This window comes from Mycetomoellerius zeteki, unplaced genomic scaffold, assembly GCF_001594055.1.
Source record: "Mycetomoellerius zeteki isolate Tzet28-1 unplaced genomic scaffold, Tzet1.0 scaffold35, whole genome shotgun sequence".
Taxonomy (NCBI): Eukaryota; Metazoa; Arthropoda; class Insecta; order Hymenoptera; family Formicidae; genus Mycetomoellerius; species Mycetomoellerius zeteki.
Genome location: NW_017257338.1, coordinates 2086709 through 2100945, shown reverse-complemented (window position 1 = coordinate 2100945; position 14237 = coordinate 2086709). Strand labels below are relative to the sequence as shown.

The 14237-nt window shown below is 35.0% G+C and overlaps 1 protein-coding gene across 1 annotated transcript in view; it reads right to left on the bottom strand.

Moving 5' to 3' along the window:
- Nucleotides 1-13080, bottom strand: part of Ance-3 (angiotensin-converting enzyme Ance-3) — a 57925-nt gene extending 44845 nt beyond the window's left edge. The window contains exons 1-10 of the mRNA XM_018452671.1: nt 12866-13080; nt 9397-9624; nt 6720-6878; nt 6486-6582; nt 5570-5713; nt 5078-5269; nt 4548-4645; nt 4000-4169; nt 3745-3869; nt 1471-1813 (exon numbers count right to left, since the gene is read on the bottom strand). Coding sequence (XP_018308173.1) covers nt 1471-1813; nt 3745-3869; nt 4000-4169; nt 4548-4645; nt 5078-5269; nt 5570-5713; nt 6486-6582; nt 6720-6878; nt 9397-9624; nt 12866-12922 — 1613 coding nt within the window. The 5' untranslated portion in view covers nt 12923-13080. The remainder of the gene's footprint in view (nt 1-1470; nt 1814-3744; nt 3870-3999; nt 4170-4547; nt 4646-5077; nt 5270-5569; nt 5714-6485; nt 6583-6719; nt 6879-9396; nt 9625-12865) is intronic.
- Between the last annotated feature and the right edge of the window lie 1157 nt (nt 13081-14237).

The window sequence follows — 14237 nt, the reverse complement described above, 5'->3', positions numbered from 1 at the left end:
GAGATGAGTTTGCAGAATAGCCGTTTTGCGCCGTGAAAGATGATTATGGGTCTCCGAGTCTGCTTAGACAGCGCTAACGATTTCTTAGATATATGTATAGTATCGACAACTTAAATACCTACGAGAACATATGTACTGTGTTTCTTACGACGTTCGGAACTTGTAACGAACGTCTTTGTACGATGTCTTTCGCTTCTTTCTAATAAAACCAAAGAGCAAAACGACAGCCTTGGAATTCATCCTAGCCTCAATTGCCATTCTTTAGAAGAGATATGAAAACTTGTTTATTTTTATATGCTTGACCTTCTTTAATAAATTTTGCATACTAAGCAATTTGCAGCTCTTGTACTCCTTTCCCTTGCGAGCGAAATTGAATTAGGTAAAATCAAATTAATATATTCAGCTCAGTCAGTATACGTTAGATTTCTTGGACATTCATTGGAGATCGAGCAGTTGAACGGTAAAGTGATTTATATATTACGAGACAGATTTTCTCTGTTTACGTTTCTCACGCCAGCGTCAATATCCTTGAACTTCGTGTAGCGTGACGAATTATTTATCTCCGATCGCGTGCATTCGATAATGCACGGTATTCGCTCCGCACGAGCGGTATTTGATTGTAACCGAGACGCTGTTTCGGTTCCTTGTTCCGGCGAAGAGTCGGAAAGAGGTAAAGCCGGCGAAAGCCATTTTCGTAATTTTGGCCGCAGCATACGCGGAAATTCGCCCGATAATTAGCTAAAGTCTCTATGCGTAATTAAGCCTTGTACGGTCGATGGAAAAAGGACTTTCTTTTATCTAGCATGACTAACGAAGGAAAGAGCGCATACGTAACACTTCCGATTCGATGATATCAGCGTCCTGTTCTGCCTCGCGACCTATCATTCAGATCGTGCGAATCTCAGGTATTAGACCGACTCATTCGCGCATCATATTAGCTGCAAACGTGTGTAACGAGAGTTGGAGAAAGGGCTCCCGCGTGCCTCTCTTTCTCCTGATCTACCAATGAACAGATCACAAGAGGAGGAGCACGGGATCGCGAATCAAAAGTGAAATCGTGCACGATCTCGGCACGCGGCTACGCAGAATTGTTCGTAACGGGATTATTCGCTTCGGGCGTATTGGAAACTACATATGAAAGTACGTAGCAGGTGTTCTTTTATTGCCAAATCAGCAAGACTAGACTTGTTGAAATAACAACGTACCCCGCAGAACGTAAATGCTATGCAATTTATCAGATAATATTATTATTGCAAGAGATAATATTATTGTGACTTTTACTGTACGATTTTTCCCGTTATTACAATGCCTCAATTTTCACACGTGTTTTACATTATATTTTAATTGCCGCTGTCGCAATTACAAAAATCGTCGGAAGAGTTAAAAATATACTGACCTTATAATTTTTATATCTACGCGAGATCGATCGTAATGAATTAAGATAATGTTTGAAGTATGAGAAGTACTCACCGTATGTAGGGAATATTGGCTGGGATGTGATACTTCGCTCCTGGATCGAAATCGTCCTCGGATCGCAGAACCGGTGGTTTCGTACCCGTGTATTGCTCCTTCAATCTGTGCCAATGACAATTATACTCCTCCTTATTGACGTAGCCGCGAAAGACGTCCCATCGCCACCTATCCATCGCGATGCTGAAGGGCAACAGCACCAGTTTATCCATCGCCAAGGCGAAGAGGTAGTTTATGTCCGCGGAGCGTTCATCAATGAACGTGTTCGCCAGGCCCAGAGTTTGTAGATGTTGCGGCGTCGTGACGCTCAAGGCAACGGCTTCGCCGACCGCCTCGTGAAATCCTGATGATTATAGTAATAAGTTTTGGCATAATGGTATGTAATAACTGGATAAAGAGTCGCGAAAATCATCACAGTCGTTTTCTTCGACAGTTGTTATTGGAAAATGTTTTGCTTGTAATAGATTTTATAATAGTAGTTATCAGTGAGTCAATATGGATTTATCTTTCTTTTACGTTGTGGTTAGATATTATATGTTTATGATTACGATAAGTTATTTTTATAGTCCAATAATGAAAGGTCTTTAATCTATTTCAAACACTATAACCACGAATAAATTCTCAATTTCAGATTTCGAGTTTCGTGGTGGACGTTTTAAAGGAGTTTGGCTGTTTGATAATCGAACGGTGAAAGTCGACGTCAGACTAAACAGATGGCTTGTCGTTGAGTTCCGTCTACAATTATCGCAAAGTTTCTCGAGGTTCTCTGCGAATAACCCGGTGACTTTTTGCGTTTGATGCGATTTAGCATTAACCAGGATGTAATTACGTTTAGCGCGGATTAGTCGAGCGTGGCAGATGATGCTGATTATTTCCCTTTTCTTGAATCACATTTCCCCATGCAAACCGCACACACGCCTTGAACGCATAATTAATAATAGTGTGATTTCGTAACTTGAAATTAACTTTAATTGGGCGTTACAAATACACGAAGGTGCGGAAGAATGCAGATGAAAATCTGCGATAAAAATTATTGGAGAATGCAGACAAAATTTGTTGCCGAAGTGATTCTGAAATAATTTTGAATTGTATAACGACACGGATTTCAACAGGAACGATAGATCGTCTTCGTGACGAAGACTGAGTCAAGGTATATTTGACCATAATGTAAAAAGACCAGGTCTAACTAATTTCAGGGATGTGCAGTTGTTCAAAATAATAACATTTGTGATTAACCAAAAATTGATCAGAAATATTATAAGTCGATATGAAGTTTCTGTTAGAAATTTGCCATTAATCAGAAATTTGTTTCAAATTATATTTAGTTGTTATTATACGCAATATTACACCTGGTCTTTTTACATGGATTTGACGTTCGCAGATTTTACGCGAAGTCAGTATCAAACGATCGACAAGGCCACCCCAACGCGAAGCTGTTCTCGTTGATTCAAAACAATTCCGTGTTCTAGTGTGAGGCGAACGACCGGGCCGTTGCTACGGTGAAAGCGCGATTATACCGTAATAAAAATATTTTAACGTGCGCCCGACGCCAATGTACGAGAGTAACATCCACTCGCCTATTCGCAAGTACCGTAGCACGCGGCGTACACCTCGAGCGTGTCGTACTCGCTCTCGCTTTCGCGCTATTAGCTGTAAGACGCATGTCGGCTGTGCCTTCCGGAAGTCGGCCGAGAGTCGGACCCGTCGCTCTTATGCAACGCGATGTCGTTTATCCGGCACGCATACCATCACCGGCGGTTTTATAGCCTTTTGTTTGCGTTTTTCTTCCCGGCATGACGCAATTTCCAATTAATGCACTTACGCATCACACAAAATATCAGCATCATTAAGAGCGGATGTTGATGTCCCGCAGTTTTTTAAAACTGTCCTTATACTTTTATAATAAGCATCATTTTGTATTCCTTTGTATATTGAGAAAGATAGAGACAAAGAAAAAATACTATATAATTTTATATTGATAATTAAAAATTTGTTTCGTATTTTGCGATTTGTTTTACTGTTTTATTCTTGACTTCTATCTTGCTCGATTTTTTGTTACTTTTTGAGTTTCGTGAAATTTATAATGATAATTATACAAAATTTGAAATTTATAAATTAATCCAGTAAATTTGATCTTCAATGAACAATCGCACGCAGATTGATCACGTTATAATTTTAAATTTTTTGTGTGTTTATTTAATATGCTAATTATAGAAAATATGTGTTTACTAATTGAATATATATATATAAATTGAAGATTTCAAACGTATTTACCTGGATTAGCGCCGTCACGAAATTTGCGAGGTAGACCACTGTACCTCAAGAAATACTGAATATGTGCCATTTCGTGATGCAAAGTTATCAAATCCTTCATCGTCACTTTTGTACACATTTTGATCCTATAGCATAAAAATAACAAATTAAAAACTCTTATTCTTATTTTATAATCTTAACAGCACGAGTTTAATAAGTAAAAATTTTTAATGTCTGCAAAATGCTTTTGCTGAGTAAAATTATAAATGTATTAACCTGTAATCTATGCGATTACAAAAGTCCCATGCGGACGCCTGACAGATTAATGAGCGGTCGCCAGGATCAGCGATTATGCTTCCGGCCCAGAATTCCGCCGGCATTGCGCTCAAATTCAAGGATAGATAGAATTCTTCGGCCACCCGAATCATGTCAATAGGTGTGTAGCCCTAATAATATACAATGTAATATTAGTTCTATGTAGTATTTATCAACTGATTATATTTTCTAAAACCACACAAGAAGAATGGTTGAAGTATCTAAAAATCGAGCTGGATACAAATCTGAAAATAATTTTGTTAAACAATCAAAATTATAAAGACGCTCAAGATGGTTCTTAGAATGTCGAAATTTTTTGCAACATTATTCATGATACTTAAGCGTCATAATTATTTTGATGGTCCAACAAAGTTGTTTTCAGTTCTAATCTACCTAAATATTTATACATTTGAACAAAATTTTCTTTTTTTCTCTAAATTATTATATAATATATATATATACAATATATATTAATTATAAAATAAAAAAGACAAAGGGAGAAAGCTTACTTGAGCCCGCATTTCCTGCGTGACGTCAGGGTATGTTTTACCGGGATACGGCAAAGTAACATCCAAAAGATTAGTCCAAGACTGTCCCCATATGTTACCTAATGAGTAAAAAGCAGTATAGTTACATAAAAACGAATAATTATATATATATAGAAAGAACAACTTTGCTAAAGTACCTAAAAATGAGCTAGATATAGATGTGAAAATAATTTTTTGTTGGCCCATCAAAATAATTATGACGCTTAAATATCATGAGCAAGTTGCAAAAAATGTTGACATTCTAAGAATCGCCTTGAACGTCTTATATAATTATTTTAATTATCCAACAAAAAATTATTTTTAGATCTAAATTTAGTTATTTATTTTTATATACTCTATTTTTATATTTTTTTATATACTTTTAGATACTTTAACAAAATCGTTCTTTCCGTGTAAGTAATTAATTGATAGTTAATATTTAACGATATATTCATGGAATAAAATATTTAAAAAATACTGAAATAAGTATATTTTATGACGTTTATTTTTACCGAGAACGTGAGACGGAAGAGGCGTGTGTGCGCCAATTTTTTCAGGACCGTAGAGATCTCTCAGCTTTCTGCGAATATAAGCATGCAATTCTTCGTAAAGCGGACGTATCGATTCCCAAGCTTCATCAATGTCTTGTTGGAAATTAGGAGATTCGTAAGGGAACATCCAATATTCGGCGGCATCAGTAAAGTCTATAAAAAGAAATAAGAGTGTAATATATTAATCTTCAACATCTGAAGTAACTTTTAATACAATTTAATTATTTCCATATCATATTCTATACGTATCTATTAATTAATCCGAATGAAATAATCTTGTCACTCCCTGTAGATTAAAAATGTGAAAGATTCCTGACGATAAAAATTAAGTTCAACACTAGGATCTTTTTGCAATCTTGCATGAAACGAAATTATACGCTGACCGACTTCATCAGCATTGAGGATTCCATTTGACATGTCATACTTCCGGCATAGAATTAAAATTAGACGTACTATTCATTCTTGCAGCATCATTGGTCAGCGCAGTAAGTTGATGATATAGATCCCTAATCGGCCTGCCACTTCGTCTTCTCCATTCGATCCAGACGTACTGCAGTTCGTCCCAGTCCCGACTTTTCGCCATGATTTGCGATATATCTGTAATAAAAAAAATGCGGTGAGGAAGTATATGTGTAACTTTTAGTATATGCGTCATGTATCGTTATGTATCCGTACAAGATATTTATCAAATATCTCACGAGTGACTTTTGTGCTAATCATGCAAATTTTTTAGGAAAACGATGGCATAATGTGGATCCTTTTTCCTCATTTTTAAAAAAGCAAACAAAATTTATTGAACAAAAATAAGTACTAAACTCCAAGAGACAGTAAACTTTTGTCAAAATTATTGGCATAAACCGTAAATTTCTTCATTGATTCGCGTAAATTGAATTCCTTCGCTTTCGGAGTTCGGGCGTAGCCAATTATCACTTTGTGGCACACGCTAGACACGAACGAGTAATTATGTTCTTAGTTATTAAACTATACTATAACTGCGTAGTGTCTTCGCTCAATTAATTAAATGTTTGCTTTCTATTTGTGCATGTTCTGTGATGCTTTGGATTGTGTTCGCTAAATAGGGGTGTAGGGAGATTTACATTAAACATAAGAATAACAGACAATTAGAGGCGCATACAGCGCGGCGCAGAGGTTCTCATAAATTAACGGAAAAGAAGAAGAAGGAGCTTCCTTTCCACTTGGGGGGTATATACGCACGCTCGCGTGACGTATCCTATTTTCTTCACACTTTCATGCGCATTTTGGACTTACGTAAATCCGTGGAATTTCGCCGCGACGAACCGTGAACGATGCCGACGCGACGGCATCGTACCGATCTGATCGTTATTCAGCGTAATTCGTGATGTATTACCTGGATATAAACGCAGTCCACACCGGAACGGATCGTTGTAAGCGCATATGGTCGCTGCGTTATAAACCGCAAGCATGTCGTTGATTAAGCGATTATACTGTAAAAAAAATAATGTCATTATTGCTAAAACTGTCACAATTTTATTACTACTATATTTACTGTATATACTCCCGTATATTATCTGTTAAACAATGATTTAAGTGCTATAATTGCTTGTACAAACAAAGCGTTTACCCTGTCTAATTGATCAGGTGGTAGCGCCGAAGGGCCCACCACGGACAAATAACGGAGTCGTCGCCTGATGATGGGGTCTCGAACAGAATTTATGTCGAGTCTCGAGATTAAAAGCCATGCTTGATATTGGAAATCAGCATACAAGCGTTGGGCATCCAACTGAAAGCGTAAAGCAAAATATTGAAAGCAATTCTCATATGAAACGAAACGAATGTTTTTTTTATTGCGCTGACGAAGAGATAGATAAATCGTCCTATTTATTTTCAAATCACAAAAATTTATAACAAAAACTTATTGTCTTGTATTGAATTTTAATTGTATTGATTGTGAAATTGCTTTAATTAATGTAACATGTGCAATTGTATTAATTAACGTAACATGTTAACTACATGACGTAAGAGAACTAATCTCTTGGCGACTGATTAGGAAACGCAGTTGCAGTCAAACACGAATAGGCGAACGTCGCGACGATTTTACCGTTAGAGATAAAACCGTCGTATCTATGCTTTTCCTGACAGTAACCTGCATTCAAAGAAAAGTGGTTAAGAAAGTGAAATTGTATTTTAGGACTTGTATATTTAAATGTAATCTTTATTTATTAAAGTTTAATTATGCAATTATCGCATAACGTATTATGCTTATAGATAACTTAAAATGTATAATAATATTTATGTACATTGAAATTCATAGCAACTCATACAGCGCAGACCTCCAAGAGATGTTCTAAAGATGTCCAGAGGACGACTACGTCTCTAGAACGGTCCCTGGACGTCCCTCAGATAAACTGTGCTGTGTAGAATACATTACGTATCATACATTTATCATTATATGAAAAACCGCATGACATATCCTGATAATACGCAAATGTAAATTCCAGTGGTATATTTCCACGTACAATGACAGCATATGAAATCAAATCGGAGCAATATTACGTATATATATATGTATATATGCAACATAACTTTTGTCATCTGATTACTATGAGATTATTACAGCTGTGTTCAGGCTGCCAAAGAATTAAAAAAAATATATGTGTATGTGTATAATTAACTACTTTACAATCATTTGTTACTAATACAAAAATCTATTGACTCATAAATCATTTCAATGATTAATCATTAATCTTTATAAAACGGAAAAGTCACTATAATGATGCTGAAACAGTGTCACGTTTTGAAGCAAAAAATACAATGAAATAATAAATTATAATAAATCTCATTCAAGGAAAAGCTGTAAAATTTAAAAAATAGACCTCGGCTTTTTAAAGATTAATATATAAATGAATTAAAAAGAAATCGAGTCAGGCTATAAAAATTTGAATATTTATTTAATTCTTCGATACTCTCAAGGACATCTAGGCTGATCGCATAAGATACTTAAATCTATTTAGATAAAAATTTCTAGAGAGGTATGGTAGAAGCGGTAGGATCACTGTATAAATGTAGAAGAGAATTACTTTGAAGGGAATAGAGGCGAAATTTGAATTATAGATACATATTCAAGTTTGTATAGGTCTAGACCAGTTTCTTTTTGATCGATTCATGTACAGCTCCCATGCGATAATGAGGCAAGGCGGTGGTTCGACGTACGTCGACGTTCTTCGCAAAAAAGGGAAACGGTGATCGTCTTAATTATCATTAACATCACGCGATGCGAGTCTCGCTAGGTTTCGCATTGAAAAGTACAAAACTCCTGTTTCCCGGCGATACGGGGCGGCTAACCGTATTGCACAATCGTTCAGGATGATTATCACGACAATGCCATCGCCTGGGAAGATTTCCCGCGGAGGCGTTCGGCCTTTCGCGGACAATGCGAGCACATCTCGTGTCAGGGAAAATTGTCAGCAGCGAGGTAACGTCGGTGCACAGGCGGTTTGTCAGCCGATTGACAAGTCAATGTGTGCGGATGCCACAAAGAGTCTCGCGGGAAGATACCGAGAGGAGGTCGAGGTCTCCTTGAAGACGTTTCGTACAGGGTGGATGAGAAATATACGATTGTACGTGACTCGTTTTCCACGGTTGTCACTGTACTTTGTTACAACGTTGTGGGTGAAAAAACCCAGCCTTTCTAAATTATTGCCTTCAGAATTGCACACTCTCTTCGGTAATTTCTTTAATCTCTTCATCTAATATTTTTTTAATTTCAACAGTTATTACCGCACTGATATGCGTAAAAGATTTTTTATTGTAATGTTTGAAAGATATGTTCGTATACTTTTGAGCTTTAATTTTTAATTTCACATGGATTATATGATAAAGTCAGTTTCTGTTATTTTTCAATTAAGTATTTTTCTTTTAAATTTTGATTAAATCTTATTCCTAAGTTATCATCTAGATTATAAACAAAATGAAATTTTTCCAATACTCGTGAATTTGCTACATCATCGACACGTTCCTACGAAAACATCGTATTTCATAAGATAGCCTAAATTGCAAGTAGAGGGACAGACCATGCGGGTTGTGCGTTTTAAAGTTTCGAAATTTGTCAGTCTGGTTAACGAGAAAGTTCTGAATCAGTTTAGTGGGTTAGATAAAGTATCATGATAAAATATTTTTAGATAAAATATTTGACAAAATTTGTTTAGTGTGTTTAGATAAAGTATAATGATAAAATTCTTATTTAGCAAAATTTTAAAAATTCTTCTTTAAAATAGAATTTTTATTTAATGATACTTTACCGCTTGTAGCTGCGTGTATTCATTGACATTGGTTTCGTATGCCCATTGAGCTATCACATTAGCGCTACATCTCTCTGCGCCGAGGAAATCTATTCTAGCTAGGATGTTCTGGTAATTTATTTCATTGGGTGGTAGTTGTCGGGCAGGATCTTCGTCTCTGTAAGGTGGTAGGTCCAATTGACCGGAAACTGCCGATAATAGACAGAGTACAAGCACTATCCATCTTACCTAAATAAAAAACATTCGTTATAATATAGTTTTATACAGATTTCCCACCTTTATTTTAAGCAAATACACACGCAAAAACGCTTGTGTGATTTACACATATTAAAAATGGTGACAGATTTAAATCGTAATCTTATTATTAATTTCCGATTAAGTAGTAAAGGAAGTATTAAATTACGAATATTTAAAATGCACACAATAAATATATCTTCTTCTTCAATGGATCTCTTTGACAATCATTTTAGAGAGAGTAGTTTTGTGATTAATTGATTTGTCTACTCAAGGATTGTCTTGAGGGGACGCTGGAGTGACCAAATTATCACATTACGGTCGTATAAAAATCTTCGAATTAACTGAACGGAATAAAAAATCCTTTTATAGGATTAAAGTAGACGCAAAATTAGAAGGTGATGCAGTGAACCTTTTTCGATTTTAGTACAACGTCCACTGCACCTTTTAATTTTACGTCTACTTTAATCCTATAAAAGGATTTTTTATTCCGTTCGGTCAATTCGAAGATTTTTATACGACTATAATGTGATAATTTGGTCACTCTAGCATTCCTTTAAGAGCAGAGGCAACTTTTTGTTTTAGATTCAATTTACATATGCTGGAAGGCGATGACCAGAGTAGTTTCTTTTTCTTTCGATAAAATATTTTTTTTCTAAAATAACATTTATCATTTCAAGTAAAATTTTCATAAAATTTAAATCTAACTTTACATTAATCAGTTTTTATTTATTACTTTATTTTAATTTATGTGTTGTTCAATACTTGGCATACTTTTGGCGTATCTCTGATATTTCGGTAAATGGAGTAAGGTCGATAAGGTTGATGAACTTGGCCGCATGCGTATGCCGATTGATTTATTTCGTCTCCATAAGAGTAGACTTAAATTTCACTTATATCTCTCATGTTTGGCCTTCGTCTAATCATTTGAAATATGGATTGGTCACATAATAATTTATGTGGTCATGTCCTTTATTTCTATTTGTTTTGTATTGCTATATGAATAGAAGGTGAACATTTTCGAGCTTTTTAGCAACATATCGATCAAGAAAATAAAGTGACATAGTTGTCAAAGAAATGAATGACCTGGACTGGGTAATGACCCTTCGGTAATAAATCACTATTGATTTTCGTACTTTTCTTACAACGTTATTTTCAACAACCATCACCGAACTATAATATAATGCAAAAATAAAACGTTAAATAATTTTTATATTGTTGAAAACAATATGTTATTTGCACTTATAAATTATTAATATCAAGAAAAAAAGATGATGTCGATATGATATTGATATAAAAATATTTCAAGATTTCATATCAAGTAAAATATATAGTAACGTGTACGCGAAGTAAAGATAGATTAGGGTTGAAAATAACAGAAAGAATGTAACATTGCAAGTATATCCAAAACAATTTTTTCAGGTGGACAATTTGATGGTTAAAAATTGATGGTTGTAAGTCAATTAGTGCGCGTATACTTCAAAATTATAGGCGGCCAGGTGAGAATATCAAAGAAGCCTAATCTAAAGCCAGATTGGATCACCTCTCAATTGTTTACAGCAAAGCTCTTAAATAATTTAAGTCGAATTTGGAGTATAGACCACAGCTTAAATGCACGATACAAACGTAGCCGTTTGTGTTACTTTCATCTTTTCCTTAACTTGCTCTCGCAAAAAAATAATTATAGTTAATTCATGAAGCGATGGGGCCTTCACGTAAGTTAAGTGCGATTACCGTGCCAGAAATTACCGCACGCAAATTATTATTATGGGACCTCTGACTCTCTTACAAATTAATATAGAAATTTCATTGTTTCTCTAAATCACGTCATGACATTATGAGCGGAGCATTTACGCGCAATTCATTTGTTGGTCTCACGGTCACGTGTTACGTCTTCGCGTTACGTACTTCCTCCCAGCATGAAAGGTATCTGCTTATGCACAGTAGTAGGTCACTGTGGTTGATTGAGATGCGATGACCTTGATTTGGTACAATTGTGCTTATTGAAAAATATCTTTTCTATTTTTAATGTGCAACTGTGTGAGATTTAGTATTTCACGGTATTCTGACTAAAGTAATTGCTTCTGCTAAAATAAGCGCATTTTAATAATATTCTTTATAAATCGACGATATATTGTAACAATCAATAATGAGATGTCACGTAGATTTATGGAAAATAATCTAAGTGTACTTGATCATACAAACGAGGTCATCGTTACATGTAATTGTTATACTGTAGTATCATGCATTATGATCTAACGAATGGAGATGATTCATAAAAGCCAAGAAACCTTGTCTCTATTTTCTAATTTGATTTTTCTTACACAAAACCCATATTAATTTGAAAATTATAGGATGTTACATAATATATGGAACTATTTGGGAGATAATTTTAACACTGAAACAATAAAAAAATTAATTCATTCGGATACAATATATAAACAATATCCCTCTTCTTCTTCCTGGAATTTCACATATTATTATTCGTTATATTAGGACACCGGTAATGTCTCGGTATTACATCTTGTATAACCGAAATAATCATTTCTAATCTATACTGTGATTACTGAAAATTATAGCATATTAAAATTATTTAAATAATATTTACTAGTTTGCATTTATCAGACAAATCCAAAAGAATTTTAAGCAGATTATTATGATTTGCATTTATAAAGAAATATCGAAATTTTGGATAAGAAGAATTATCGAGATAATCTGGTATTAATTATACAAACAGCTATTAGGCGAAAAAAAAGCTTTTTGTAAGCAAAAGAATGATTAAAGAATAAATTGTTTGTTTTTATATGACTAATACCTGAACATTTTGATATATCCGGGATATATTACCGTATGAAAAATGTTGACACACACAATTTTAACACTTTCAGATTCATGCTTATCCCCTCTCGATATTTAAATTTCTAATTTAATTTATTAAACACATACATTGGAGATATTCACGATGTTTAACACTAGAAGGAGTGCACTTATTATATATATATATATATATATATATATTTCGACAGATGCAGTGTCTTCTCTTAGTTAATCGTAGCTCTCACTTAATTTTTATTAGTTCTCAAATTTTGCAATGTTTCACTGAATAGAATTACGCGATGTATGAAGATCACGCAATTTGCGATATTCGTAAAAATAATGACGAACGATTTTCATCCTTCTAGCGTTAAAATCACTGCAGAAGATAGCCACACCATCAGCTACGACGAAGACTTACGAAGTTGTTGCTGACGCGGTCCAACATCCCGCCAGGTCCACCGAAGGCGAACTTCATGAAAATTGAAAATCCTTTCAATCCTCGATAATGGTCATTTACTATCAATTGATCGGGTACACGCAACAAAACTCTTCGTTGTCGTACGAAATTCCGTTCCACCAATCGAGCACGACTAACACGAGCGACAGTCTTGTTCTGCCGACGCTAAAAGCCTCGTGGACGACGCCAAGTGTACATTTATCCCTGCGAAACTGTTCGAACGCGACCACGAGGAGGTCATCCGTAGCGAAAAAGGTGGGGGATTCGCGCACACCTCGTTCGTGTCGTTGTCGCTGTTGTTTAGACGGATTGTCGTGGGAGTAGGTGGAAGTAGCCGAGGACGAGAATAAGAAGACGAATAGCTTTTCTTCTATCGCATTTAACCCTTTGAAGCGTGGTGGTAACTCACGTTACCACCTAAACTTCTTCAGTATTTGGTCGTTTATTTTCTAATTGACGCATCCTAGGTTTTTTATGTTTTCCTGGTGTCTTAGAAGTAGAAAACTATTAAAAAAATAGTTTAGTAGTCCTTATTATTTATTGTAACAGTTTTATAAATAAACAAAGATTAAAAGACCCTTTTTTTCAGAAAAATGTATGCTTCATAGGGTTAAGGGTCGAACTCCCTTTGAGAAAACCAACTTAAAAACTATACGGATATGGACCAGGGTTAAAAAAATTTATGAAAATAGATGGCGAAAACTTTTTGTTGTCTAAAAATTTCTTCGGTGACATGACAGCAAAAAACGATAGGAAATTTCGTGAAAAGCTTATATTTATTTATTAATTATAATTATTTATAGATTGAGAGGAATGGAGGAATTAAGGGTAAATAAATTAGCGGTAAACAGAAATATAGGATTACCAAGTAATGACGACAGACAGGATGATAGGTCGAGGGTCAATCGTGGATTGCGACAACTTGAGGCTCTCACGTTGACAAGAGTCATTCGCCGACTCCTCTCAATGAGGCCCATTGTCTATCGAAGCGCATGTTTGTTCCTTGCAACTCTGTAAACATTAAAAATTTATTTTTGAAATTACAAATAGAAAAGAATACCGGCAAAGCGTAGAAATCACTTGAAATAAAAATTATTCTTGGTGATAAGATTTAAATAAACGACACATTAAGAATAATAATTTAATTCACGGTAATGATGAGTAAGCGGAAGTTGCATTATGATTTATTCTCGAATACTTGCATCTGCGATGTCCATTTAATTCATACCGATGGGAGAAGAAATCGATGAATCTTTATAGCAGAAATGAAGACGTTACTCGATCGTTTATTACTAAGGTGATAAAAAAGTTCATGCTTTATCATTACTAGATA